Below are 25,272 nucleotides of genomic sequence, written 5' to 3'. Positions count from 1 at the left end.
TACAGCCAGAAACTACAGCCAGATCCCCAAATGCAGTCACGCTGCTCAGAGTCTCTAAAGCTTAATACAAAATCAACATTTGTAATTCCTGCCAATGCCAGTTAAGCTCTGAAGAAGGAGCTTTTTCTATGCTGTTAACATAAGCAGTGGATATTGGGGAATTTGTGGTGAGACAAATACCCATGCTGCTGGTTTCCAGTGTCTCAGTCATCACTTTTGCACCATTTTCACCAATGGTAATGTGTGCTGACTGAGGCTGTGAACGATTCCCCTACGGCTGATTGTTCACTCAGTTATCTGATAGTATCTGAGGAGTATACGGTCTTAGCCATGTAGGAAAGGGAATAAGGATCTTATAAGGAAAACATAAAGGCCAAAGTATAATTTTTGAATATACGAAGAGGTATTCAGGCAAAACTAAAGATATGTATGTATTGAACACAGTATGTAAGTTACAGCTCTGAGAGGAAGACGCGTTCTAAGTTAGGAGTTATATAAGCAATTTCTTCGTTTTCATTCAAAATCCTTCTTCTTCATTACTGCTTTCGGGGATTAAAGGAGAATTTCGTATGACAACATTTCAAAGATTTGAGGCAAGTATATAGTAGATGCTTCTGCACACGTTTGGTTTTTTGCTTAAATCTGGAAGTTAAACACATTTTTAAAAAAAGAAACTTACTGCTGTTCTATTAGCTTTGCCATTTGTGTGCTTTATTATACCTATGTTGGGAATGGTGGATGACCCTGGAAGTGTCCATCTGAAGCCTCCAGCACAGGTTTGGTTTGAAATTTAGCATATTCTCAATGATCAAAGGCATTTGGAAGGCAAAATAAAAACGTCACACAGTCCAGCATTTCTGGTACGACTGTTTAGCTGTAAGAATGCTGGTCTGTCTTGCAGTAAAAATGATGCAAAATCTCTTGGTAGTACTGTATATGGTGATGGCAGTGAGAAGCTTTAAAAGAGGTATGATATGTCAGCTACCATGGGTTTGTAACGTGCAAATCATGCTGAAGAACTGCCCCAAAATAGGTGTTAAAATCCTCCCGTGTATGTGTTTTATAAAGGACTTTATTTTGGTAGAAATCCCTCTTAGCTCTTCCTAAACAGAAGGCAGATTTAAAAATATATTAAACCAAAAATTTGTCTTCATTGTGAATTGCTTCACAGGTTCCAAAATATTCATGTCATGGTTACTTGGCTTTGAACAGTATTTCAGGCAAAGGCTGGTTCTGTTAGTTACCTTTTGTCGTGTCTGGGTGAGCTAAATACAGCTGCTCCTCTGTATTCAGCACAGCTGCCTGTGACAAGCTCTCAGAAGTGGAAGGGGAGGGTGGAAGGGGACAGACGTTTCCTTGGATTTTCTTAGTTTGCAGTGACACTTTCCTTTGTAACGCAGATGTACAGATGACTGCAAGGGAGCGCTTTTATGACATGAGAGCATATGCCCATAGCAATTTGTCTCCGAAATGGAAATCTCTGACGTGTACTGTCAGAAGGTTGGACTTGCAGAGAAGTTAGACATAAAGTAAAACTCGGGTGTTCCTAATATTCTGAGTAGCTCCAGTGCAAACCTAGCAATCAGTTTTATTGGTCTGTTCAAATAAGACATTTACAGAAGTAAAACACTGAAGGAAAAACAACAACAACCCAACTATAGAACTACACTCATTTGATGTTCTTCCTTTCCTATGGAGAATTCCCAGCTATACGTTCAGACTGCTAACATACTAGCAGTCGCCAGCATGAATAAGAGGACATTTCTATTTCAAACCTTCAGTCAACCATACTCAGCATTTAATTTCAAGAGCAGAGGGTGTCTAATAATCAAAATCCTATTGGGGAACTATTTGAACCTCCAAAGAAACAATAGATTTTTCTTACCTTACATAAAAATGCAGCAAATAATGCTCAACCATTTCACAGGTAAAACGTAACCAGTAAGGAATTGTATGAAAGGTGGCAACTCACAGCTGAGTTACCTTAGCATAAGCATCTTAGACTGCTGAAAATTGCTACTGAACTCCAATATGAAAAGGTTTATTAAGTACCGTCTTCTGGTTCAGGTTGTACTTGTACCATTGTTTTTTCTGTTGATAATTCGAATGTGCTTGTTGATAAGGGACTAATAAATCGTATTTATGAACTGTGCTACCAGTTGATAGTTCAATATTGTTAAAGCATCACCTGCAATTGACGGATTATATAAATTCTTATCTATTTACAGGTAAATGGTATTCCTGAGGAAAGAAAATTAACAGAAGCAATGAATTTGTAATCAGAGAAAGCAGGAATCGTCTTACTTCCTTATGTGTTTCGATTGATGCATGAGTTTTCCTGGTGTATATTGTGCATGCCCACAGTATTAAGCTGATTTCAGTGCCAGAGAGTACAATCACTTCCACATAACTAATGTACTGTATCTTTTTGTACTTTGGACATTTTGGACAATTTGTAAACACTGATAACTTTTTATATTTGTTACATTAAGAAAATAATCTTTCAAATGTATGTATTAATAAATATCAAACTTTTTTCTGTCTCATGATCTCTCCTGAAGGTTTTAACAGGGAAATGAAAACTTCAAACTAAGCAACAGATTCAAAGGATTTTGAGTCTGTTGTATGGGATGATATAACTTGCCTTACAGTTGCACATGAAAAGTGTTGTATTGGCATGAAAGCTGGTACAAGATGATGCTCAGAAATAGTATTCCACATCTATTAGGCATTAATTTTGTAGAGTTGATCAAAATATAATGAGCAAAGTTATTTTTGAAACAAACAAACACAAAACCTAAACTATTCATGTTGAAAATGGGCCTTGTTGCTTTACCAGACATTTCATGTATTTGACGACTTGTAAGCAATAAAATTTAAAATCTGTCCATTCATTCATCTGATTATTTTAAAAGAAATTCATCTGAATTGAGGTTCCTTATTTTTCAATAGATGGTGGTAGTTTAGCTCAAGTGGCTTTTTTGCATTTAAGTTTTTCTGATGCTTCTTGAACTCCTCAAAGACAGCGTAACAAAGGGTCTCCAGCTGTCACAGCCCACAGCAACAGTTCTTGACGTTTTACCTTAAAGTGTCACCGTTTCAAGCTGACGTTTGTGCTTTGTCTTTTTTTTTTCTGTAATGTTTTCTCTTTAAGAAGCTGTATGGTCAGTGGGACATTGCCTTTTGAGCACAAAGCTGCATCTGCTTTAAAATTGCTATAAGGTGGCTATGTTTCTGCAGCTGGGGTTTCCCATGTCTCTGCTAAGAGAAATTCGGACTAATTTAGGAATTCAAGGCCGAGCCGAAGAAGAGACATTAACATTGAGTTACTAAGCTGTCTGTATAAAGACCAAAGTAGTCAGTCACTGGTGCTCCCCACTCCTATCCTGCTTATTTATGACCCCATTCCTTAAAAACACACACACACACACACACACACACAAATCAGTTTTTTTGTTGTTTGTTTGTTTTTCAGAAAAACTGATCATTTTTAAGCCTTGGACTTAAATACAACACCTTGGCAGGTAATTCAAGGAAACCCCCAGATTCTTTTTAGACACATTTTGTACAAGTGTAACAATTGTGGTAAAGTAGATAATTTGTGCTCAGGCTGGATGACCACATCCAATTTGCATTACAAACAAGACAAACCCAACTTTTTGTTTATACTTGCGTGTTGCCTAACATCAAAGGTCATATTTTGCAAAGCTGTCCTAAAGGCCAAGCACAAAACCGACCGCTAAGTCAGTTTCTGAAAGAGCTGAAATAAAGAGCAACTCCTACTTACTTTCCAAGACCATCAATGAGAAGTAAATCAGAAAACCAGCTAATGACCACTGAGATGGATGTTAATTTTTTTATTATTATTATTTTTTTTTGCCAAGCTGTAAAAATTTTGAGTAAAATCCGCATCTGGGTTTCAACTGCTAGTTTCAAACGTCAGTGCTCTGAAACAGAAATGAATGGAATGGATTTTAAAGTGAGTTATAGTTGACTAAATTTTGTAAATAGTATTGGTTTTAGATCATGACAATTTCTGGTAACTTCAGGATGATGTGACAATCAATTAAATACCAATTGAGCCACTCCCATCTTATTTGTACTAAGACAGAGGAGTGCCAGGGTATTGAAGACAATTTCTTAAGCTGCTATGTATGTGCATAAAGGATCAGTTTGTACCAGCAGGTGCTCCGTGTATCCTGAAAGGACTCTAATGATGTAGGTGATAGATATTAAGCACACCTGAAACTATTTTATGCTTGAAAGCATCAGTCATTTGAGGTAAGATTAATAATAAATTATTTATTTTTCCTTATTAAAATAATTACCACAGAAGCATAGATTTATAAAGCTGGCTAAAGACACTTAACAGTTAAAGAACTAGAAATAGTTAAAACTGGTGACAGAGTGGTACGGTCACAGCCTCCTTCAGCCATGTACAGTGACGGTGTGAACTGGTGTTGTAATGAGACTGTTGCAACCACATGAAGCAGAAAGCACTACGGCTGTCTTTGTAAATGTACAGAATTTCAAATCTAATAAATAGGAAAGACGTTAGTGATGGTGTTGCCTGGTTATTACATAACGGTCCCTGGACACCTCTTTGAGATGGCAGTAGGGGTACGGACAAGTAGGTGGTACACGACTCGGGATCCAAGAAAGGGCCCTGACAGCACAGGCACGGGGCCTCCTTCCCAAAAGGAGGGGAGAGCATTTGCACCACTGAGCTCAGGTGCCATAATAGCCCCCCACCTCCTTGTATACTCAGGGAGAAGAATTCACCCTCTGAAGCCCCCCTCTCTATTACTATTGTGGGGGACCTGAGTAGGTAAACTCTAAAGCTAAGTTCCTTACCACAAACATGTCTTAGGATGGGTTCCTGCTGTCACCATACTGAAGAGTCAAGTTCTTTCACACAGAAAATCGGCCACAGCACTTCAGGCTTTTAACTGTCAGGGGAGACTTCTACAGCTCCCCTTTGGGTTATCTCCCCCTTGGGTTATCTGCCCCAGACTCCGAGGGGATTTTGGCTACTGGAGGTGCAACTTCACAGGACCTTGGTCAGTGTGAGGTACAAGGTCCAGAAGGCAGCCGAGGGCAATTTCAACCCCACTGTTAGAGTTGTGGCAAGTGGACAGTCTGGCTTACTGCAAAAGAATCCTTCTGCCTGCACTGCACCTGAAATTATTTGGGATACACAAGTGATTACCTTGCCTTAGTCTGCGGTAACAGTATCCAGAACATCACCTTGGAGTAATTCTGCAGTACGAATCGGAAGCTTACAGGAGGCAGGACAGTGAAGTGCAGCCCAGCTAGTCAGGCAAAAAGAAGTTTTTACTTCATTGATGCTGCTCCCATTACAAAAATAAGCATCCACAGCACATTTATTTAATGTTTAAATTACTTCATATTTTTACATAACCTGAAAATATATTTATCCCACATACAGTAAACAAGTGCATTATTTCAAACATTAAAAATAAATCTTTTAACCAAATCTGTACAACAGATAAATAAAATTATATCTACAATACTTAACTTGTGAAGAACAAAACAAAAATTATCCCCTCAAACTCACATTTCGCCATTACCCTAATACTGGCACAGATGGTTACGGATCCTATGTACCAGTGCTGACCTATATCATTTCTTTCAGTATCCAGTAATATACTTATCAAGGAGGATAACTTTCCAAACATTGGAAATAATGTACCAAACAGCTCAGTATCTTTCCAACAGCTTCAAAACATCTGGCAGACTTAGTAAAACTGCTGAATTTGGGGGAAGTGGTTTTTTTTTTTATTTTATGATGAATAATCATTTATAAAAAGAAATGATTCTCTTTATCAAAATCAAATTTGAAGCCATTATTTCACTTTTTTTTTTTTTTTTAAAAAAAAAAAAAAAAACACCTGTCATCTCTTTTTCCATGATTCAACTGGGACAACATCAAAAACATAACAGTATCACTTAGGATTCTGTTTATGATCATACATAATTGCACATACACTGGGATAACAATACTGTAGTCATGTTTTTGACTGCTAAAAAGTAACCAGAAGAACATAATGTAAAAGAAACGAGGTCAAACTATTTCTTGAACAAAAGCCACGATTAGGGGGAAATTACTGTAACTTCACCAAGTGGAACTTAAATTCCAGCTTGTCACTTCCACAGATCTTCATTTTCATGCCAAAGACTGGGTTCAGAGTTCAAATTGTGGTAATGAAGAACAGCACTACTAAAAAGGATGAGGAAAAATGTTCCTTCAACAGCTTCAATCTCATTCGATTTGTAATTTTGACACCGAACCATCTGCACACAACAAGATGTCCACTCAATCCCTCTTCCTCATGGTACCAACAGACTGACTCCCATCCTTTTAAATGAAAACGTTATCACAAGAGAGAATATGGCACCAGTTTCCTAATCAGACCTAGTTCAAGGTCACTGATGACCTAGAAAGGTTCAAAGAAAATTCAAAAGATCACTGTTCTCTCATTTCCTTAAGATCTGATGAAGTGGATATGATGGATTTTGTCTGACTGGAAAAGGATGGAATTTCTCCAGAATCTTCCAATATTGAGCTGAGAAAATTAATCATCTGGTTGTCCACTGGGACTGCACAGAAAGAACCGCACACAGGCGAAGAACTTCAGGGGGAAAAATATATATATATATTTAACAAGAGTTTCAACCTCATAATTCACCATATTTCCTGGAAATGTCTTAAAAAACACGTTATGTAAACTTGTACATAATCTTAATTGGTGATGACTTTTTATTTCCATGTATAAAGGGTTTCACGTAACGTATGCTATCTCCACCTAAAACAGTCCCTCCTGAAGAAGTTACTGCTTTGTTTAGGAAAATGCCCTGGTTTACCAGAGAAGTAACCTCATGCTTCACATCAGCTAATGGTGCCCATTAACTACAGGTTGCAGGTTTGCTCTCTTCTTCTTCCTTGATGAGAATGCCTTGAGCGTGCGTTACGTACATGCAGCCCTCTAGCAGTAGCCGCTCTTCATTCGGTTGACCCAGGGTGTGGATAATGCCATGACAGGCGTGTGATGCTGCTGTACCATTTCACTTCACGTCTTTTGTCACGTTTAAACAGATATGTAAACAAACATATATCCAGTAGAAAAAGACTTGTTTTCACATGCCGTTCTGTACAGTGCATTCTTGTTTCTCAGATTCTTTGAGAATGCTGTTTTCACACAAAATATCTACATTTCCACTATTTACATTTCCACACTTCATGTCGATGTCTTCCTGTATTTCCAGCTGAGAAGTTCTGTTCAGGCAGATGCAAAGTAAATCTGAAGAGAAGTTTTCAAGAACCTTTTCAAGTTAATGCCTTGACTGATCTTGCATTGCTGAGAAGAGGAGGAGTCCAGAAAAAAATCCAGCTATGCATAGCAACCTTTTCAGCAGAGTGGAGTTATCTTTAGGAACCACGATCTGTGCTAGATCGTTAGTGATCTGAGAAATTTCATGTGCCACACACACAAATATAAAAGTGCTGACTAAAACATTAAACATCGGATATCCAGGAATGAGCACCAAGATCCCCTTTGTGTCTGCTGCCAGCCAAATATGGTATTGGCAAATGAAAAGCTGTAAGAAGAAAAAAAAAGTGTTTAAAAATACTTTTATATAAAAAATTTTACTTATATGAAGAACACGTGTTACTATTGCATCAAGTGACACAACGTACTTCTGCCCAAGTCAGACAAATAATGTACTTTCAGGAGCTGTATCCCATGTCTTCGCTATAAGCCACCTCAGATGAGGCGCAGCAAGTGAGCTAGCAGACTATTAGCCTGTTACAGTGCACAGCAAAACGGGTTTGCTGAGCTCTTACCTGAATAAGGCATAAGGAAGCATCATTTATATTGTATGAGAACAGATCAGGAATATGCCTGCGCTCAGCTACTGCCCCTCTGCTGCGGGACTTACTCACGTACCCGCAAACAAAAGGCAATGCTTTAACTGCTGATGAACGTGAAAGCCCCTGGAGCTGATGAGCACCTTAACGTTGAATGAATCAGGATGGTGAAAACAAGATCCTTAAAAAAAAATAAATGTAATCTCGTCCTACACATACACTGTATTACAGAGTTTCCCCTAAGGTATTTTTTCATGTAAATTAATTTTCCTTTAAAAAATAAATGGTAATAATACAATAAAATTAAACATTTAATGTTAATAAAGAGCAAATAAAATGGAAAGCAAGATACTTCCTACTGTTTCAAAATATTCCATCAATGGAAGAAGAAATCTTGCACTAAGAAGGGTTTTGCTCATAAAGATACACTTCTTGATTAACGCAGCAAAGCTTTCTAAGGCAGTCTTGTTTATAAGTGGGCTTATACGAGACAATTAACGCTCATTCTTCAAATGACTGCAAATGTATCTTCCAGTTGCATACATGCCACAGCTTACCTCAGCATTAAGCCCCAACTCTCACAGCCTTAAAGTCCCCCCCCAAAACAGCAAAAGAGATAAGATCAATACTCAGACTGCTATTTCAGCAGGGATTTCTTAGTGTGGATGGAAGTTACAACACTAAAACAGGTCAAGTAGGATTAAACAAAGCAACACATGTACTTGGTATTTATCTTAAAACTTCAACTTGCGTAACAAAACATCTTTACATTTCTAAGCTGAAATTCTTTGCAGTTCTGATCATCCTACTTACCTCGAGAGAAATTTTGCCAAACCAGGCGAAGAATGAGCTGTATACAGATCGGACATATCCAGGAATGTTCCTGATGAGGATGAAAGCTAAAATCTTAAGAAAGAAAAAAAAAAAAAAAGAAAAAGAGTGAGTGTGGGTGACAAGCAGGTCACACACACACAAAAAAACTTTATGCATTTTAACCAGACTAAAAGTGCATCATAAAAATATTTATTACATTCTCTCTCAAATATAGTGTATAAATAGTTTATACTTTTGAAGTCAGTCTGAAATTTGCAGGTCTCTTATATAGCAATAGTATAACAAGCTACATTTACAGCTTCAGTAGAGTCATGACACAGTGTATGAGTTAAAATATAAGTTAACCCTCAAATACAACCACAAATATAAGTTAACCCTCAATTTTTGAAGACAAAGTGTAGAAAAGATGTTGAGATGGGTATATTAATATCAAAATACTTAAGTCACACATGCTGCCCCTCAACTAGACAAGCTTCAAGTTAAAAACAAAACAAACAACAAAAAAACAGAGGGAATAGGATCAAACAGCTCAGGCTAAGTAGGGCAGGGAAGACAGTGAGAGAAAATTTTAACTTAAAACTATAGGCGTACCCCTGCAGCCCACCTCTGCTGTCTAAAAGTAACCACAGGGCATGCCTAGTACACTAATATCGCCCAAACCATAATGCTCCCCTATAGCTCTCTCCTTTTATCACTGCTGTGCAATTAGCCAGAAGTTGATTTTGGACTAGAATTGTGTATGAATAACCTTGATGTCATTAGTGTATGTTCAAAAGCATAATCACAGGATGCAATGTCAGTAATAAAACACTGAAAATACGTGAGCAGTGTAGTTAAATCCTGTTTCATTTTCAGACATGAAGATGAAGCCAATCATCTGACATTCCACACTGAAGCAAAGATATTATATTTAAAAACAATTAAAAAAAACCCAACACACTCTAGATTGGTCACTGGAAGGAAAAGGAAGATAGTTACCTGCACCACAGAAACAGAAGGATGCAGTTCATTGCACTCCGTTTTGTTTTTACAGCTACTTGCCCAAATGGAGTAGGTCTAGAAGATAATGACAATCAGTCTGGGCAATAATTGTATGTAACATTTAAAAACGAACCAACAGATAAGCTGTTTTGAAATGCTTCAGCAATAATTGGTTCATTGAGATTTGGGACAGTAATAGAAAGAACAACATTGTGCTTAATTTTGTGTTCCTCTCAAATTCTTCTTTGCAGCTGGTGAATACCATATTTATTCACACCCAAGGATGAAAACATACTGTTAACTTTTTTTTAACCACAATTAGACAAGTGATCAAGAGTGACAGACAAAAAGTGATTAAGAGCAACATTATCCACCATATTATTTATGATCTAGTTTTCTTGTAATTTTTGCAACGACCAGGAAAAGCCATGTTTTCATCTACAGTTGACTGAAAAGACGTTTCAGTCTGCTTAAAAATACGCAGCTGAAATATCCCCACATCAGGAGCTGATTTTTAAAATCAATGTGTTTCCTGAACAAGAATTTCAGAAAGCGGAATCTGTACAGATTTACAAGCTTGACTGTAACAGTTAAACTAGGTACATACCATAAAGGATACAATTGAAATAAATAATAAAACATTTGAAACTCTGTTGGAGAAAAGTGCATCTCCCTTTCCTTCTGAAATCATCTGACGTTTCTGCAATGCCAGATAAATAAAAGCGAACAGCATCCCATGAAAAACCACCTGTGAAAGACAAACAATGCAGTATTTCATGACTTTTACATGTACTTCAGGTAAAAACCTTTTCAACAGAAATGTTACCGTATAGACTATTTGTAATACCAAAGCCTAAGCTCCTTTCATTTCCCAGATTTACTGAAACCAACAAAAGTGGCTTCCTACACCAGAGTGCTCTAAGCTGCATTTTTAAGACAGCTCAAAAACTACAAATGAAGTGTTCCTACTACTGCTTCCCAGAGCATTAAAGACATGAAATTTCAAGACAATTACATTGCAAGCAGCTTTCTACCTACTATCCTCTCTGCAACCTATGCCAGCACCAAAAAGCGTTTACCCTGGGGAAAAAACATTGGGCTCTGGCCTTCTCCAAGCTGGGAGGTGAAAACATTTTCACAAAACACTGCAAGTGCTTTCCTCTCACAGACACAGTTCTCCAGCAGAATATTTTATGATGGTATGCCAAGTTCTCATTAGCTACCAAAATGATGCTGTTTCAGGCCCATGCACTGTTAGTCTTTGGTATTAATTTGGGACTTCCTCTTTAGCAGCATCACAGAACACACACTGCTTACAGCCAACAGAGCTCCACGTCTGAAATGCTGCAGTGCAGTGCATCATGAACTCCACAAATTTAAGTTACTGAAGACCATCAGAGGGAGAAGCATGTATGTGATCCAGTTAAGGATAAGGTTAGCAGATAAATGCTCTCATCTTAGACATTCTGCTTCCCTTTCCAAGAAATGAAAAAAAAAAAAAAAAAAGAACAGTTTCTCCCTGTTGTTCTATCCTCAACATTGTAGGGTCAACAATGGGAAAAAAAAGCACTTTGCTACTGTAAAACCATTTAAATGTATGTGCAATAGTCTGGTGTTGGCATCAAGATCCCAATTATAACAAAATATTGTAAAAGTTATCTTAAAATAAATGCATGGTTAATTGATACAACTTCCAAAAAGCATTAAGAAAGCCACCAAAACATTTTGTTTTGTATTTCAATAGCCTGAAGTGCTGCTGGCAGTACGTTTTCACAGTGAAATTTTTGACGAAAGACAAAATAAAGATCACATTTATTTTAAGCAACTAACGGGATCCAGCAGCAAGTAAGTCAATGTCTGTCTTTAAAGCTAGGCTCTGACAGACATTTGCTAAATTAAGATGGATGTGGATTAATCATGAAATGACCAATCCACTGTGACAGACTCTTACTTTCTCTAAAGGGAGGGAAAAAAAAAACAACACCCCCACCCTCCAAACTAAACAAAAAATACACTTAAAAGTACAGTATAGATATGCAAATGTTACATACATAGCGATCTAACTTCCACCTAAACCACCATTCGTAGACATTCCCATTCAGTTCAAAACACTTGGATAGTGGCCAAAAAGAAAACATCTTCTCAAATGCACCCTGTAATTTAACAACAACAAAAACATTGCAAAAGCATTAACATCAATGTCAACCGTGTTTGACATGTTTGTAGTTTAAACTACATTTAAATCAATCAGCTGTCTTTTGATATTGTCATCCCAATTTTGTAAGTATAAATCATCTGATCTTGAAGCTAAGTGGCATCATCAAATAAACTGTCTTCGTCAGAAACATCCCCTACCCCTGCCATAAGCCAAAAAAAAAAAAACAAAACAACCACAAAACCAAAAATACTTCAGATGAAAGAGGTTTTCCTTTCTTGTTTTTTCATAAAGGTGGGCACTTCTTCTATTTTGTTCTGCAGACTTAAAGGAAGAGATCCACCTCCGTGTTGGGAGAACAAATGCATACTCTGCAGAAGACTATACTTCAACAGGCTTAAAAACCACAGCAGATTAAAAAACACACAAAAGGCACTGTTAATTACAGAGGGACAAACGCTGCCCTTACGTCTTGCATTTTTACTTACAGTATGCAGTAAATTGATAATTTAGCATGAGAACCAGTCTTTTGATAAAGTATCAAAGCCAACAGCAGGTCTCTAAGAGATACAGATGTCTGTATTGCCATATGCTATCTGATTCAAAACCCAGTAACTTTAGATATAGCACATTTGAAAAAACAAAACCAGAAACATACCCCAAACAAACAAAACCCCTACACTTTCATATTTATTACACCTGTAGTAGCATAACAAAAACATGTCAAGCTTTACAAAGAAATAAGTTAGACACTGATTTTTTTTTTTTTTTTTCCAGCAACCACACCAATTCAAAACCAAGAACAGGTTCCATTTTTTCTTGTTTACTTATGATACAGAAGCAAATACTCAAGTCATGAGTGCACTAAAAGTAGGTAACATTGTTCATCAACAAGGATATGAATAGTCGAAGTTTACAAACCTGAGAATATGACAGAAAATATATACAGGCCAGTAAGCTAATCAGTTTAAGCAGTAATCCGAAGTGCCATAAGCAGTTCCCTGAAGAAAAAAAATAATCAGCATATGGTCATCAATTTTTCCACTAGCAGAAACAATGAATATTTATACGCAGTTAATAATTGCCAACTATTAGTGTAGCCATGCTCAGTAATAGATGCATTGATAAATAAACATTCAAATCCTACCAACAATATTTTATCACTAACTATATATTTATACTTTCCATTTTACTTTAAGCAATTAAAATAAATATTTATAGCAATTACCAGCCTGTTAATCCTAAACTAAGCCTCATATCTAAAAACAAGGACAACATAAATAGAGAATCAGAATATCAGTGTTCAAACAGAAACACTGTTTTAAAGCCTCTGATTTCACAAACATTTCACACAGGTACTTCTAATTCTAGCTGAATGCAAAGTAATGTCCCCAGCAGCTGTTGTTGTGTGAAAGAAGTAGAGCACATACTCCTAAAGTCTGAACCACCAGCTGACCTTCTGTTTTGCTCGAGTACATTAAGGACAAGTGTTTTGTTAAGACAAGCCAGAGAAACTGTTCCTCAAAGCTGTCAACTGATATTAACCTCTACCCAGGCTTCAACACTGCAAACGAGAAATCTTCTCCTTCTCTCACCATACAAATTGACAGCTATTAGTAAGGAAGTAAATATAAAAGCTGTCACTACAAGATTTTCTAATTTCACAGTACATTATTTCTCTGAAATACACAACAGTCATTTCACTGCACCTGGAAGATTGCCTCTGTAGAAATATAAGTACATACATATATATATATATATATATAGACATGATATATTTGCCTTCTAGATATCTTGTAAAATTACCAGCTATATTTCTGCAACATCCATTCCTAGCATGTATTTCATTTCCATATCTGCAGACTATAAAATTCAGATTTCACTCCATCAATAGGGAAAGAAGATCTAAGACTCTTAAGAGTTATTAGTTCTAATTTAGGTGAATTAAATAGTAAGCATTACCACATGATGACAGCTCTTCAATAAACTGTAATCCACAAAAAACTGGGGTTTCACTTCAATTTTTATTCAAAATATTCACATCAGAAAAACACTTTCCACAGTCCACTTAATGTAAGAGACTAAGGCCCTTAACAACCCCCCTTTTTGGGCTGGACACGGCAGAATTAGTGCTCAAGATGGATCAGGCAGGTTGGCAGCAGAAAATGAGAAGGTGTGGATGATCATAATTCCTGCCACACGCGCCCCTACACTACAGTAGTAATTTTGACTAGCACAGACCATGAAATGTTATGTTTTTAGCTTTCATTCAGTATATCAACTCTTGATAAAATACTTTCTGATGGTCAAAATCCACAGAAAAGAACTATGTGACTATAACCAGAGATCGAGGAGTTTAGTTACCAGCCATTTTAGTTTTCAATGGACATATCATTCATCTCTGACAAACTATTTCCATGAGCAGCCATTTAACATACTTTGTGCTACGTTACTAACGGGCTGAGGTCTCCTGACAGTAGTTTGCTGCGTGGTTATGATCTGTAGTAACAGGGAAACGTTTTATAGCAGAAGAATAAAGGAGTGTTATCTCACCGTTTGCTTTCTTCTGGACTATCTGAGGCCATATGGCTAAGGTGGCATAAATGATCATAAACCAGACAGTGACTAACGGCACAAAGTAGTAGAACTGGTAAGGTCGGTCCATCACTATGCACAGTACCACGACCAAGAAATTGAGACGAAATAAAACCTGGAAGGAGTCAGAGGAAAGAAGAATACATTTCCATCCAGTGCATATAAACTGGGAGGCAAAGCTGGGAGAGATGAAGAATATGTTTCTTTAACATTATCCGAAAAGCACCCAAGTATTTCACACTTCACTCCCTGATTATATTCCAGCTGACACATGGGTAAATATCTCAGGGAGCAACACCAATGCAGTATGAGACACAGGCTGGTTATGTAGGACTGGACCAGTCCACCCTGGCCTATTTTGGCAGCGACAGCAATGAAAACTGGGTCAAATGAACTGACCCTGGGCTGGGGATGGAGTGAGTACACCAGCTGCTGGATGCTGTCACCACCACCCTGCTTGCACTAACAGCCAACAGGGCTGGCTTGGTTAAAGCCAAGCTAGTGCCCTTACCAGTGCTGTGGCTGGGCTGGAGCCCTGTGTTTAATAAGCAGGACGATCCAAGTTACAGCGTGACTCTTAATAGCAACAGAAGTTGCTATTTGTTTCTTGTTTAAAATCACTGCTACAGCACACACTGCCAAACCTGGGAGGGAAACCACTAAAAAAGATACCTTCTCCAGTATTCTTACAGTGCAAAAAATAATAATAAAAAAGTTTTCTTTATTAACAAATACAGCCTCTACTACACTGTCTCCAAGAAAGAAAACCAAAACCAAACCTGAGAGAATCAATATAGCTGACTGGAAAGTATTTGTTTTCTCTCCATCTTGCCTTCTGAACTGAAAATCTGAACCCACAATTGAAAAGCCTTCAGGAAAAACACCTGTGAAAGAGTTTCACTCTTTAAGTGAAAGGGAACTTAACCTTTTTTTTTTTTTTTTTCTTCTCCAAAGAAGCAGCTACATCTGATATGTTTGTGAAACATTCATTACTTCTAAAGAAAAACAGTACAGGGGCGTGGTGCTTCTGATCATATTCTAGATACCAAATGGTTAAACACACTGTTATACAAAACTCCATTGTCCTGACTAAAAAAAAAAAAAAAAAAAAAAAAGCTGGGATCCTGTAAGAAGTGAAACACTAGCATGGAACATTTGGTGCTGCAGAGTTTTGAAAGAGGCAGCAAATATTGCAGTGATGCCTCTTGCTCATGCATTAGCAGCCTACTTCGGTACAAAACAGTTGGATACTTAATGAAATAGCAGTGTGGAAAGTTTTTTCAACAGATCCAAACCATCATTCATCTGAAGGAAAAAAAAGGAAAAGCAAGTGTTTTGGGACACAATTAATGGTCTCAACTAACCAACCCCAAAGTTCTTCTTTTCACAAACAGTGAAGAAAAGAGCCAAAAGGCATGCAAAAATTAAAAGCTTGTACAATGTAAGCACTTGGAAATGACTCCAATTTAAATCAGAGACAAAACAGTGTTTGTTTCATCTACATAATGACTTGCAGTGCTGGGAGCAAGCAAACCGACATGCTGAATAACTACCTTTATTCACAGAGGAAGACAAAAAAAAATGTCTGTACACAACTGCCTCTTGGATTCACCAAACATTTATCTACTCATTTAAAAAAAGCAAATAAACCTCTAATAAAACACACTAGTAATTAATAACAATAATAAATTGAAAATAATGGCATGGAGGAGGCTGACGTGGTAAGAACGAAGAAAAGGAAACAAAGTGAAGGATTCCAGGGACTAATGTTGGGAAAACCATAATTTCTGCTAAAAATGGAGAGCAGATGAGAACGTTCATACCACCTATCTATGCTCAACAGCAGCTGGAAAGAGGCTGCTCCAAAGCGTGATTCGGTTCATCACAGCTATCCAAGTAAACCTCTTTCTCACCTCTTTCTCACCGCTGACTATAGAAGAAACCTAGGAAGATTTAGCCAAGTAAGTTTGGTGCCATGGATATCCCTCCTTACTGCCAGCCAGCTTGCCCGGATCATTAGCTACACACTGTTTATAAATATATACTGGAAAATTGCTACTGCAATGGAAATGCCATTGCTATATATTGGAAAACACTAAATACTTCTGATTCTTTTTTGCCTACATACATATTTTACATTGTAATTATGCATATGCCACATGTTTGTATCAGATAAACAATTAAACAGTTCAGATTAGACAGAAACAATAGCCATCTGGGATCTGAAAACTCTGGTTAAGTAATCTGGTATCACGTTATTTATGGAGTATGGATATATGACAGGTATTTTATTTCTGAAAAAAAGAAATATATCTTTATAGAAACAGTAAGTATATATTCTTACCTGACACACTCTGTATACACCGAAGTCGCCTTTTACCCAAAAATATGAGAAGTGCCCATAACCTGTCTGGAACAGATATGCAGCAACCAGAACTCGAATGTGCATGTACACAGGCAAAAACTGTTGAGAAAAATAATGTACCTTTTATAGATGGCCACATAAATGCTGTTGGTTTTCCTTTTTCTGCATTGCACTAAATCAGGTTTAACAAAGAAAAATATAAAGCTGTGTTTCTCTTTAATTACTAAGCTCTCTTGTTGCCCTAACCTCTCTGATAACCTGAATGCATTCCTTCTATTTATAGCTCTACAATTCCCATATTCTGTCATCAGTTAAGATAGAGTTAAGAAGGAATCTCTGAAAGCTTACCTTCAAGAGTTTCAAGTTCTGAACATTAAAAAAAAAAAAAAAGTGTTGCTGACAATTAGAAGTAAGTTAACACAATCTTCTACATGGAGAAAACAAGTATATTTTTTCATGGGTTGCATAATGCATACAATTCTCTTATCTTTGGAACTGAAAGAGGAAAAAAACTAATTCTGCAAATACCATTTATAAAACTACAGGAACAATAGTATTAATTATTCCCTCTATTCAATTCTGTTAAACATTTGCACTATCTTCCTTTTGAAGTAACATGCCTAAATTGCATTCCCACTTGAACACATGAAATCCAATCCCACTTGAAAACACAATTTTCAAATCACTTACAGTGCTTGCTCCAGAGATATGATAAATCAAAATAACAAGTTGCATCCAGCCCTTCCATTCATCAGTCTGTTCTCTATTTAACACTTTAGTCTAATGCAAAACAAAATAAGAGTGTTGCTATTCCAAAAAGTACAACGAACATCTACAAAATGAGGAGAAAAAGTTCAAAACAATAAACCACTTTATGGCAAATAGGTCTAAATTGCAAAAGCCTTCCTTCTAACGGACACAGGTCTATGAGATGCTAATCTGGTCTACATTCTCACATATCCGAGCTACAATAACTTATAGATGGACTGTATGACAACGGCTAAAAGCACTTGTACCCACATGCTTTTAAAAAGATTTTACATCTAATTGCATGCAAACTTTATATTTTTGAAGGTAAATTACGCTGATTTTAAGAATTTTACTTTCAATAATTAGCAATCAGAAATTTACACTCAAACTGTCAAACAATATTACAAGCAGGATGTCAACGTGATCGTTACCTCTTTGGTATTTTCAGTATAAAATACCCCCAAAACCAAGATGTAGACGATTGGTATGAAGAAAGATGAGTGTGTATAAAATTTATTTTCCTTCATGAAAAAATTTGCTCTGTCACATAGATAAAAATAGGTCATGATTAGACCGAGTTTGCAGAAGGAGTGTAAGAGCATCTCTAAAGTAGAAACATTAGGAGTATTGATGGCAGGTTTCTTCTCCTCTCCGATTTCCAGATCAGTGCATGATTTGTTCTTCCGATAATTATTCCGGTGAATTAAACTGATAATTAAATATCCAATAATGGACAAAGTAAAGAAACAGAAAGCTAATTTCTGTATCAGAGTGAGAGGAGGCTGAGGCTGGCAGCAGGAGCCATCAATGGGCTTCATTATCTTATTGCAGTAGACATTCATAAGAATCATCGCATTCTGTCAAAGAAATAGGCAGTTTTACGATTAATCTCTAATTTAAAAGTAAAAAAATTCATCATAAGAAATCTTCAAATAGATTGTGAATAGTCAGAAAACATGCAATTTTCTCTTATTATATAAGGGAAAGTTCATAATAGTCCCCAATATACCTAGCTGCATTCAGCATTAAGAGGCAAAACATCTCTTCCAAAGAGTAAATCCTTGAGCTTCTTCAAGTAAGCAGAAAAATTTAATCCTAATTAATCCAAGAGTTGGACTCAATGATCCTTGTGGGTCTCCTCCAACTCGGGATATTCTACGATTCTCACTTTTACAACAGAAGGGCTCTCTTTATGTCTAAAAGGAGCTATAAAGAGCTACATGGACCATAAATGAAAAATATCTCACAAATTTAGCGTCCTCAGGGCACAGGCTAACGAAAATGTCTAAAACATGACAAGGAGACTGAAATGTGTGGCGAGATGATATTTAGTTCATCCAATACTTGAAAGCAATTGAAACCTGCAAAGGAGTAGAACTAAAACTGACACAGCAGAAGAGCTCAGTCACAGAAAGGACAAACTGATAAAGTTCTGAGGGCCTCACTGCATACAGAAGTAGTGGTAAGATAACATAAAGATCAAAGTCAGTGGCACTCCATGCAACAGGGAAGGTATATACTGTGTGTTTTTCATCCTGTTCGTACTCTTTTCTAAATTAAACTAGGTGGGCACAGTTACTCCTTAGCACTGCTTTACAAATCGTTAGTGCCCTAAATCATTTATGCAGATGAAGGCATGAAGTTTGCACTCAGGGTCCAAAATATAGCTATTTAAAAATAGTTGTAAAGCCACTAGGTACCATCGTGTTAGATATTACATTTTTTAAGCATCAGTATAACTGACTGCCCTCTCACCTACTGCGCTCTTCTGAGCAAAATTTCCTGAAGAATGAGAGTCCTCACTTCATTCTTATTGCCTACTATTTCAGAACATACACCTGAGATCTTCTTTTACAATTAATACTTTTTAATGTTGACCAGTGCTAAAAATACTTACTGTATCCCTGCTTGACTCAGGGAGATGCAGGCCATCTGAAGACTTCATAATAGTTTCTTGTGCTATCAATTTTGATACACTGAACACTTTAACTTTAGCTTTGGAATTTCGGGAGCTGCTGTTGAGAATACGAACAGCTGCTTCATTATAAGCATCTATTTTCTCATTAGTGATCATTTTCCGACTCTCACTCAGCATATCTTCATAAACAGGATCTGAGTTTGAAAGGACAAATAATGGGCACGTTAATCTTCCACTTCGGAAATATATTTATTTAATTCAAGTTGCACAGGCTCCTTTCATTTCGGTAGCCACAATTGTTTAATGGTACAGTAAAAAGTATACAGTGAGGAATGAGTGACTGCAACCAGAGTTGCTTATGACTAAATACTCTTTTCACCATTCCCTAGTTATGCACATGTACTAATAGATCAAAAAGCTTTGGCTGGACATGAATGCCTGTTTCATTTTTGCCAAGTTTTTGTGCTCCATAAAGAGCATATAATGCCAGAGCGTAGAGCTGCTGATGCCTTTTCTCAGTAATGGAACCTTTACCTGGGGGATTCCAAAGCCAAGAGGAAAAGTTAGGCAGCAGAAAAAACACGTAGGGGAAAAAAATCCTCAAAATTCTAGTCACTGCAACAGAAACCAGTTTCTCATTTCTCTAAGACATAGTCTATAAGCATATTCCACTTGTTCCTGTTGATTCCAGCTTACCTGATGGTAGAATCTCAGCTTTTCACAAGTTGGAACAGTACTTAGCTGCCTGCAGGCTTCACAGACTATGTACAGCTTAACACTAAGCTAGACAGGGATCAAAGTCACGATTGCTAGGTTGCTATGAAAAGCTGGTGATGTTCACAGCTCTGGTAAAACACACTCTGAGAGCTAGAAGGTGATTTACTCAAGCTACCTCAGGACTACTTTGGACAGCCAAAGTCTAGACAACCCTGTGTGTACAAGGCCTATGCATACAATGCTCCATGCACAGCTTTTGCTCTTATTCATTCCATTATGAGCATAAAGAGCTCAGAGATTAATTAAACGGACTGGATCTTTACCAACAGAATTGTAGGACATGTCTGACAGCTAATTGCTTTAGTTATAGATAAATGTGGTTTTGAAAGTAATATGAAAAGATGAATTTGTTGATTCATGTCAACCTCTAGAAGCATCTTTAATAGGAACTTGGATGTGACTTTAAGGGTACAGCTACGTATATTACTATCAGGCATCAAAACACGCTTACATTTCTCACTGAGGTGATGCGAATGTTACATTCCATGGCTAATAAACCAGGAGTTTAATACACAGGAATGCAGATGTTTTATGCATTTGTGTTCTTGACTCCCTTGAGATATGTATGGAGCAAACCACAGTGAGAATACTCTTGGCATCTTGAGTCTGCGAGAGAGCTAACGGAATTAAGATTTCAGAAGGCTAAAGACTTTCCTGAGAGAGAATTAAGATCTCCATTACTACTAACAACTACTTAGGTGCCACCTTGTTATGGCTGCAAGAAAAGGATCCAAGCAACATATTTAATCTGGAAGTCAGCAGTATGGGCTAAGCTCTCTGTATTCTACAAAAGAATGGTTCAGACAGCAACAGTATGAATTGTTACCAACTGTTCATTACTTTACCTTGTAAGACCCAGTAAACATCACTACTTTTTGCTAATTTTTCCAAAAGAGGTGCAATTGAAGTGATATTGATTTTATATTGTGTGAGGGCTTCATTGCTGCCATTGTGAATCTTGATAGACCACTGGAAAATTAAACAGAAAGATTCAGAACCTGTATGTCTCCCAGTAGATAAATCTAGACAGCTAAAATACCTATTTTTACATACATCTTAAGAAACATATTCTATTCAACATAAAGTCAAGTTTTAAAAAGCAGAGCACTAGAGAGACATTCTCAGAGCAACCTCCTTTTCTTAAAATAAGCCAGCAGCTGAGTTGTACTAGCTGGAGTTTCTCCAGCTTACAATACTTCTATTTATAAACTGTTAAGCTTTGACATCTTAAGATAAGACATGTCCAAACTGAAGTATCATGACCAAATCAAAAGCTACGAAAAAGGAGTACAGAGTCAGTTACAGATACAGAGAAGTTTCAAAATAATGACAAATCCAATGTCATGCAAAAGTTTCATCTGCTAGCAGCTTACCACACTACCATTAGCCATGTTCACATTTCTGATACATCAGATTTTTGAAGCACTTTATTTTTCCTACAAGTCTTTTAAAACTGGGGACATTTATCTTAGGCCAACTCTAGAAAACCTTTTTTGTGTGTGTGTTTTGTGTAAATACATTTTTGTTATAAAGAGCTGAGCAACATATTCATGTTGTTGCTTTGTGTCTCTTCTACCACCCAGAAATGCTGGCACGCTAACATCCATGAGTACAATGGATTATTTAGCCAAGAATCCTGCAGTTTTGCAACCTGGTCTTCTGTGCCAACATACTACCATACAGCATCATACTACCAACATACTACCATACAGCATCTTCTGTGTGAAATATGGTGATTACTCATGCTAGTAAGACATGCTAGATTCTAAGATTGAGCAGACATACTCTAGGCTTAATCTTACTACTAAAGTGCAGTACATTTATGTGGAACCCACAGAGGAAGAGAATTTGAGATTTTCTCCTGTAAGGAAACAGAAAAATTCTGATCCCTCAGGAAATGTGTGGAGGTCTACATACACATACATGACCTCCACCTGGAAGATTAGATTGCTCAGGAGCTTCCAGATCTGATTTCCACCACTGGAAGTTTTAAATAATTAGTTAGACAAACTCTTGTCAAGCACAGCGAGATCCTGCCTCGTGGCAAACTGATGGGTTAGGTAACCTCTTCTGTCCTTGCCAGACCTGTTTTCTGTGATGCTGCAGCCTATAGCAGTGATGGAAACTTCCAATGCAACAAGACCCAGGAAGTGCAATTCCTTTTGTTGAATTATTCATGTCAGTTTAAAAGAAATGTGGGCACCCAAAATGAGCATTCCGTGCTGGTCCATACTCAAATGCAGTATTTTGTGCCTGAAAAGACGCAGTCTATTAAACATGCATCCCAGTTAGTACGCAAGCACTTGAATTTTCTTCATGAATAATCTGCTTGGAATGAAGTTACTTCTATTTTTACCTACGATTCAAACTAATCAAAGCTTATCAACCAGTATTGCTGCCAGTAAGCAAGTACTGTAATAAAATGTACCTGATACTTCAGAACTACTAGCAAGAAGCAGGAAATTCATTGATAGCATATTTTTATTATAAGTTGGAATAAAAAAACTTTATCTTGTAACCAGCTGAGAGCACAAAATTATCCTACTCTCCTAACTTCCCTCTTTACTCAAACACCCCATATATGTATAACTTACCGTGGCAGCTCCTGCTACAATTATATGAGGTTTTGCCACAGAACCCTAAGTCACAAAGTAAAAATAAGTTAGTTTTAAAATATTCTCAAATTTCATTTATAATTTGATTACTGATCAGGTTAATGAAGACTCATATCTTAAATAACTATGACTTGACTTGTCCATCCATCATTTAATGGTTACAGGGACATTACAAAGACATCAACATGCGAAATACCAACATTTTCCTGTAATAGAGTGCAAAGCATCAATAAGCGTGGGAAAGGAATTCACAGGTGGCTTTGTGCTGTTTCACACGTCCCTGAATTAGAGATAACAAGGAAACAAGCAGTAGAAACAAAAACTTGAGCAAGATGGAGATAAAGTAAATTGGCTACAGTGTTAAAGGTGAGCTTTGGGCAGCGGCCAATTGCTGGCTGGCTCAAGGCACATGTCTAAGAGTCTCTAACCAATTGTATGACAGAATCGGGTGCGTGGACAACACGTGGGGCTATGGAGAAAGTATATGTAGTAGTGAAAACGGGCAATAAGGGCCTTCTGTTCAAGAGCCATGAGGAGTCCGTGTCTTGCATCCCTTCAAATAAGCTCTTAAAATCATTATCTATGTAGCTTTAAGTTTTAATTTATACTGCTATCTAAACACCTCCTAAGGTCAAGTAAACTGTAGGTCACACTACTGAAATACACTTTTTTTTTCCTCTCTTGGCATTCTCAAACATCTGTTTGATCTGTTGTACTGATTAAAGTGACCACGAAACCAGTGACAAAAACAGAACAAGAACAAGACCGTTGTTGCCCCAAAGGTCTGAAAGTCATGCCTAATGCAAGGAACGTAAGATGTACACAAATAGAAGAGTGCAAGGAAACAGACAACACTGACCTCCTCAGTACAAGTTTTGCCTTGGCAACACCAAGGCTTGAACAGATCAAGTTTTTTGTAGTAATCACAAAAAAAGAAAAATTAATGATAACTTCAGCTGTTTTGATAGAAGGTGTCTTTGAGATAATTACAAATAAGGTAGCAAAAGAATCACCATTGGCCATTATTAAATAAAACCAAGCTACTCAGAGTCCAAAAAAGGAAGGAAAACAAAAAAATGAGTTGCCATTCTGTTAACATTTTATTCTTTATCAGAATTACATAACCTTACGCTGAATAATACAACCATATATAAAATAGCTATAAGACACAAAATAAATACTACATAATTTGCAGGTAATACTGAAAAAAAAATCAAGACATTTTTAATTTTCCAAATTGCCTTTGTCCTTCAATTTATAACACTTAAAGTAATGCAAATATCAAAACATCTGGTAACAGAAAAACATAGCCACAGCAAGCACAGACCAAGACAGCTGCCAAATCAGAGTAAAACCCCTTCAGCTCCTACTGGGAAGAATCAACCTGCCCCTATGAATTTTTTTTTCCTCCTTGCTTTGGTGTTTTTATTGGCTCAAGCAAAGCCATCCATGGGAGACCACGAGATGCCAAGAAATACATATGATAGCAAGCATGCCCCTTTCACTTTTTTTCATGTCAAATTTCAGATCTCTGGCACATAACTGACTAAATATAATGTCATACGCTGCAGTCGTTGATCTCTTAGTAATTATAATCATGTTTATGAAAAAAAGAGGTCAGCTGCAATATTTACCTAAAATAAACAGTTTAATACCAACCTCGGTCCAAGATTTGATACGCTGCCTCATAGAGCCATTAACTTCTGGATACCACAAGAAATCCTGTAAAACAAACGCAGATGTAATCTGTAAGCATCAAGACAAGCATTAGGCTAACAAACAAACAAACAAAAATATAACTAATTGCCATCAATTCAACTGTGAGGGAAAACCACATAACCCAAAGTGAGATTTCCTTTATAGTAAGCATGGAAAGTCTGACAATGCTGTTTTGCCCCCCCCCCCCCCTTTTTTTTTTTTCCTGCCAGACTGCATTAGTCTCCATGGAAAATAAAAAAAATATGTAGTTCAGGAGGCAAGATTTCATCAAGAAGGTAACTTTCAGCCTCTGGTAAATGAATGGCCTCACAGGTTTCCAATGCCATCAGGGCTAACATCTATAGCCTATTCAGTACAACTTGCTCACATCTATAACCTATTCAGTACAACTTGCTTTTTGCTCAATTTCCCACAGTTTTCTACCAAGAGATTTTTCATTTTTTGAGATGTCAAAAACAGTGCCCAACCTTCATCTAGAAAAACAGTCTACATTTCGGCTAGTAGCTATCATGTTTCCTGGGTAAATCTGAAGCTACCCACTATCTCGTTACTTCTCAGATGCATAAGAATCCAAAGAAGTACAAGTAAACATTAAAGTGAAATCTCAAAGATTGCATATGCAGAAACTATAACACAGAAACTCTACCAGCAGAGAGGAAATGTCTTCCACCT

The 25,272-nt window shown here is 37.1% G+C and overlaps 2 protein-coding genes across 8 annotated transcripts in view; one reads left to right on the top strand and one right to left on the bottom strand.

Annotated features, from left to right (window-relative positions):
- The window catches only part of SGCE (sarcoglycan epsilon), a 29,735-nt gene extending 26,772 nt beyond the window's left edge, over positions 1-2,963 (top strand). For 5 of the 6 annotated variants that reach the window (XM_035316244.1, XM_035316245.1, XM_035316242.1 and 2 more), the window contains 2 exons: positions 559-593; positions 2,229-2,963. In XM_035316244.1, the coding sequence (XP_035172135.1) occupies positions 559-593; positions 2,229-2,279 (86 nt within the window). In that variant the 3' untranslated portion in view covers positions 2,280-2,963. The remainder of the gene's footprint in view (positions 1-558; positions 594-2,228) is intronic. The other variant, XM_035316243.1, reaches the window with a different exon arrangement.
- A 2,350-nt stretch (positions 2,964-5,313) lies between these two features.
- Positions 5,314-25,272, bottom strand: part of CASD1 (CAS1 domain containing 1) — a 33,119-nt gene continuing 13,160 nt past the window's right edge. The window contains exons 5-18 of one of the 2 annotated variants that reach the window (XM_035316239.1): positions 24,541-24,603; positions 22,861-22,905; positions 21,112-21,235; positions 19,469-19,683; positions 18,003-18,428; positions 17,512-17,601; positions 16,801-16,920; positions 14,415-14,571; positions 12,783-12,862; positions 11,758-11,859; positions 10,314-10,454; positions 9,704-9,781; positions 8,705-8,797; positions 5,314-7,620 (exon numbers count right to left, since the gene is read on the bottom strand). In XM_035316239.1, the coding sequence (XP_035172130.1) occupies positions 7,354-7,620; positions 8,705-8,797; positions 9,704-9,781; positions 10,314-10,454; positions 11,758-11,859; positions 12,783-12,862; positions 14,415-14,571; positions 16,801-16,920; positions 17,512-17,601; positions 18,003-18,428; positions 19,469-19,683; positions 21,112-21,235; positions 22,861-22,905; positions 24,541-24,603 (2,001 nt within the window). In that variant the 3' untranslated portion in view covers positions 5,314-7,353. The remainder of the gene's footprint in view (positions 7,621-8,704; positions 8,798-9,703; positions 9,782-10,313; positions 10,455-11,757; positions 11,860-12,782; positions 12,863-14,414; positions 14,572-16,800; positions 16,921-17,511; positions 17,602-18,002; positions 18,429-19,468; positions 19,684-21,111; positions 21,236-22,860; positions 22,906-24,540; positions 24,604-25,272) is intronic. The other variant, XM_035316240.1, reaches the window with a different exon arrangement.

This window comes from Oxyura jamaicensis, chromosome 2 (assembly GCF_011077185.1).
Source record: "Oxyura jamaicensis isolate SHBP4307 breed ruddy duck chromosome 2, BPBGC_Ojam_1.0, whole genome shotgun sequence".
NCBI classification, from domain to species: Eukaryota; Metazoa; Chordata; class Aves; order Anseriformes; family Anatidae; genus Oxyura; species Oxyura jamaicensis.
This window is presented reverse-complemented; position numbering and strand designations above follow the sequence as displayed.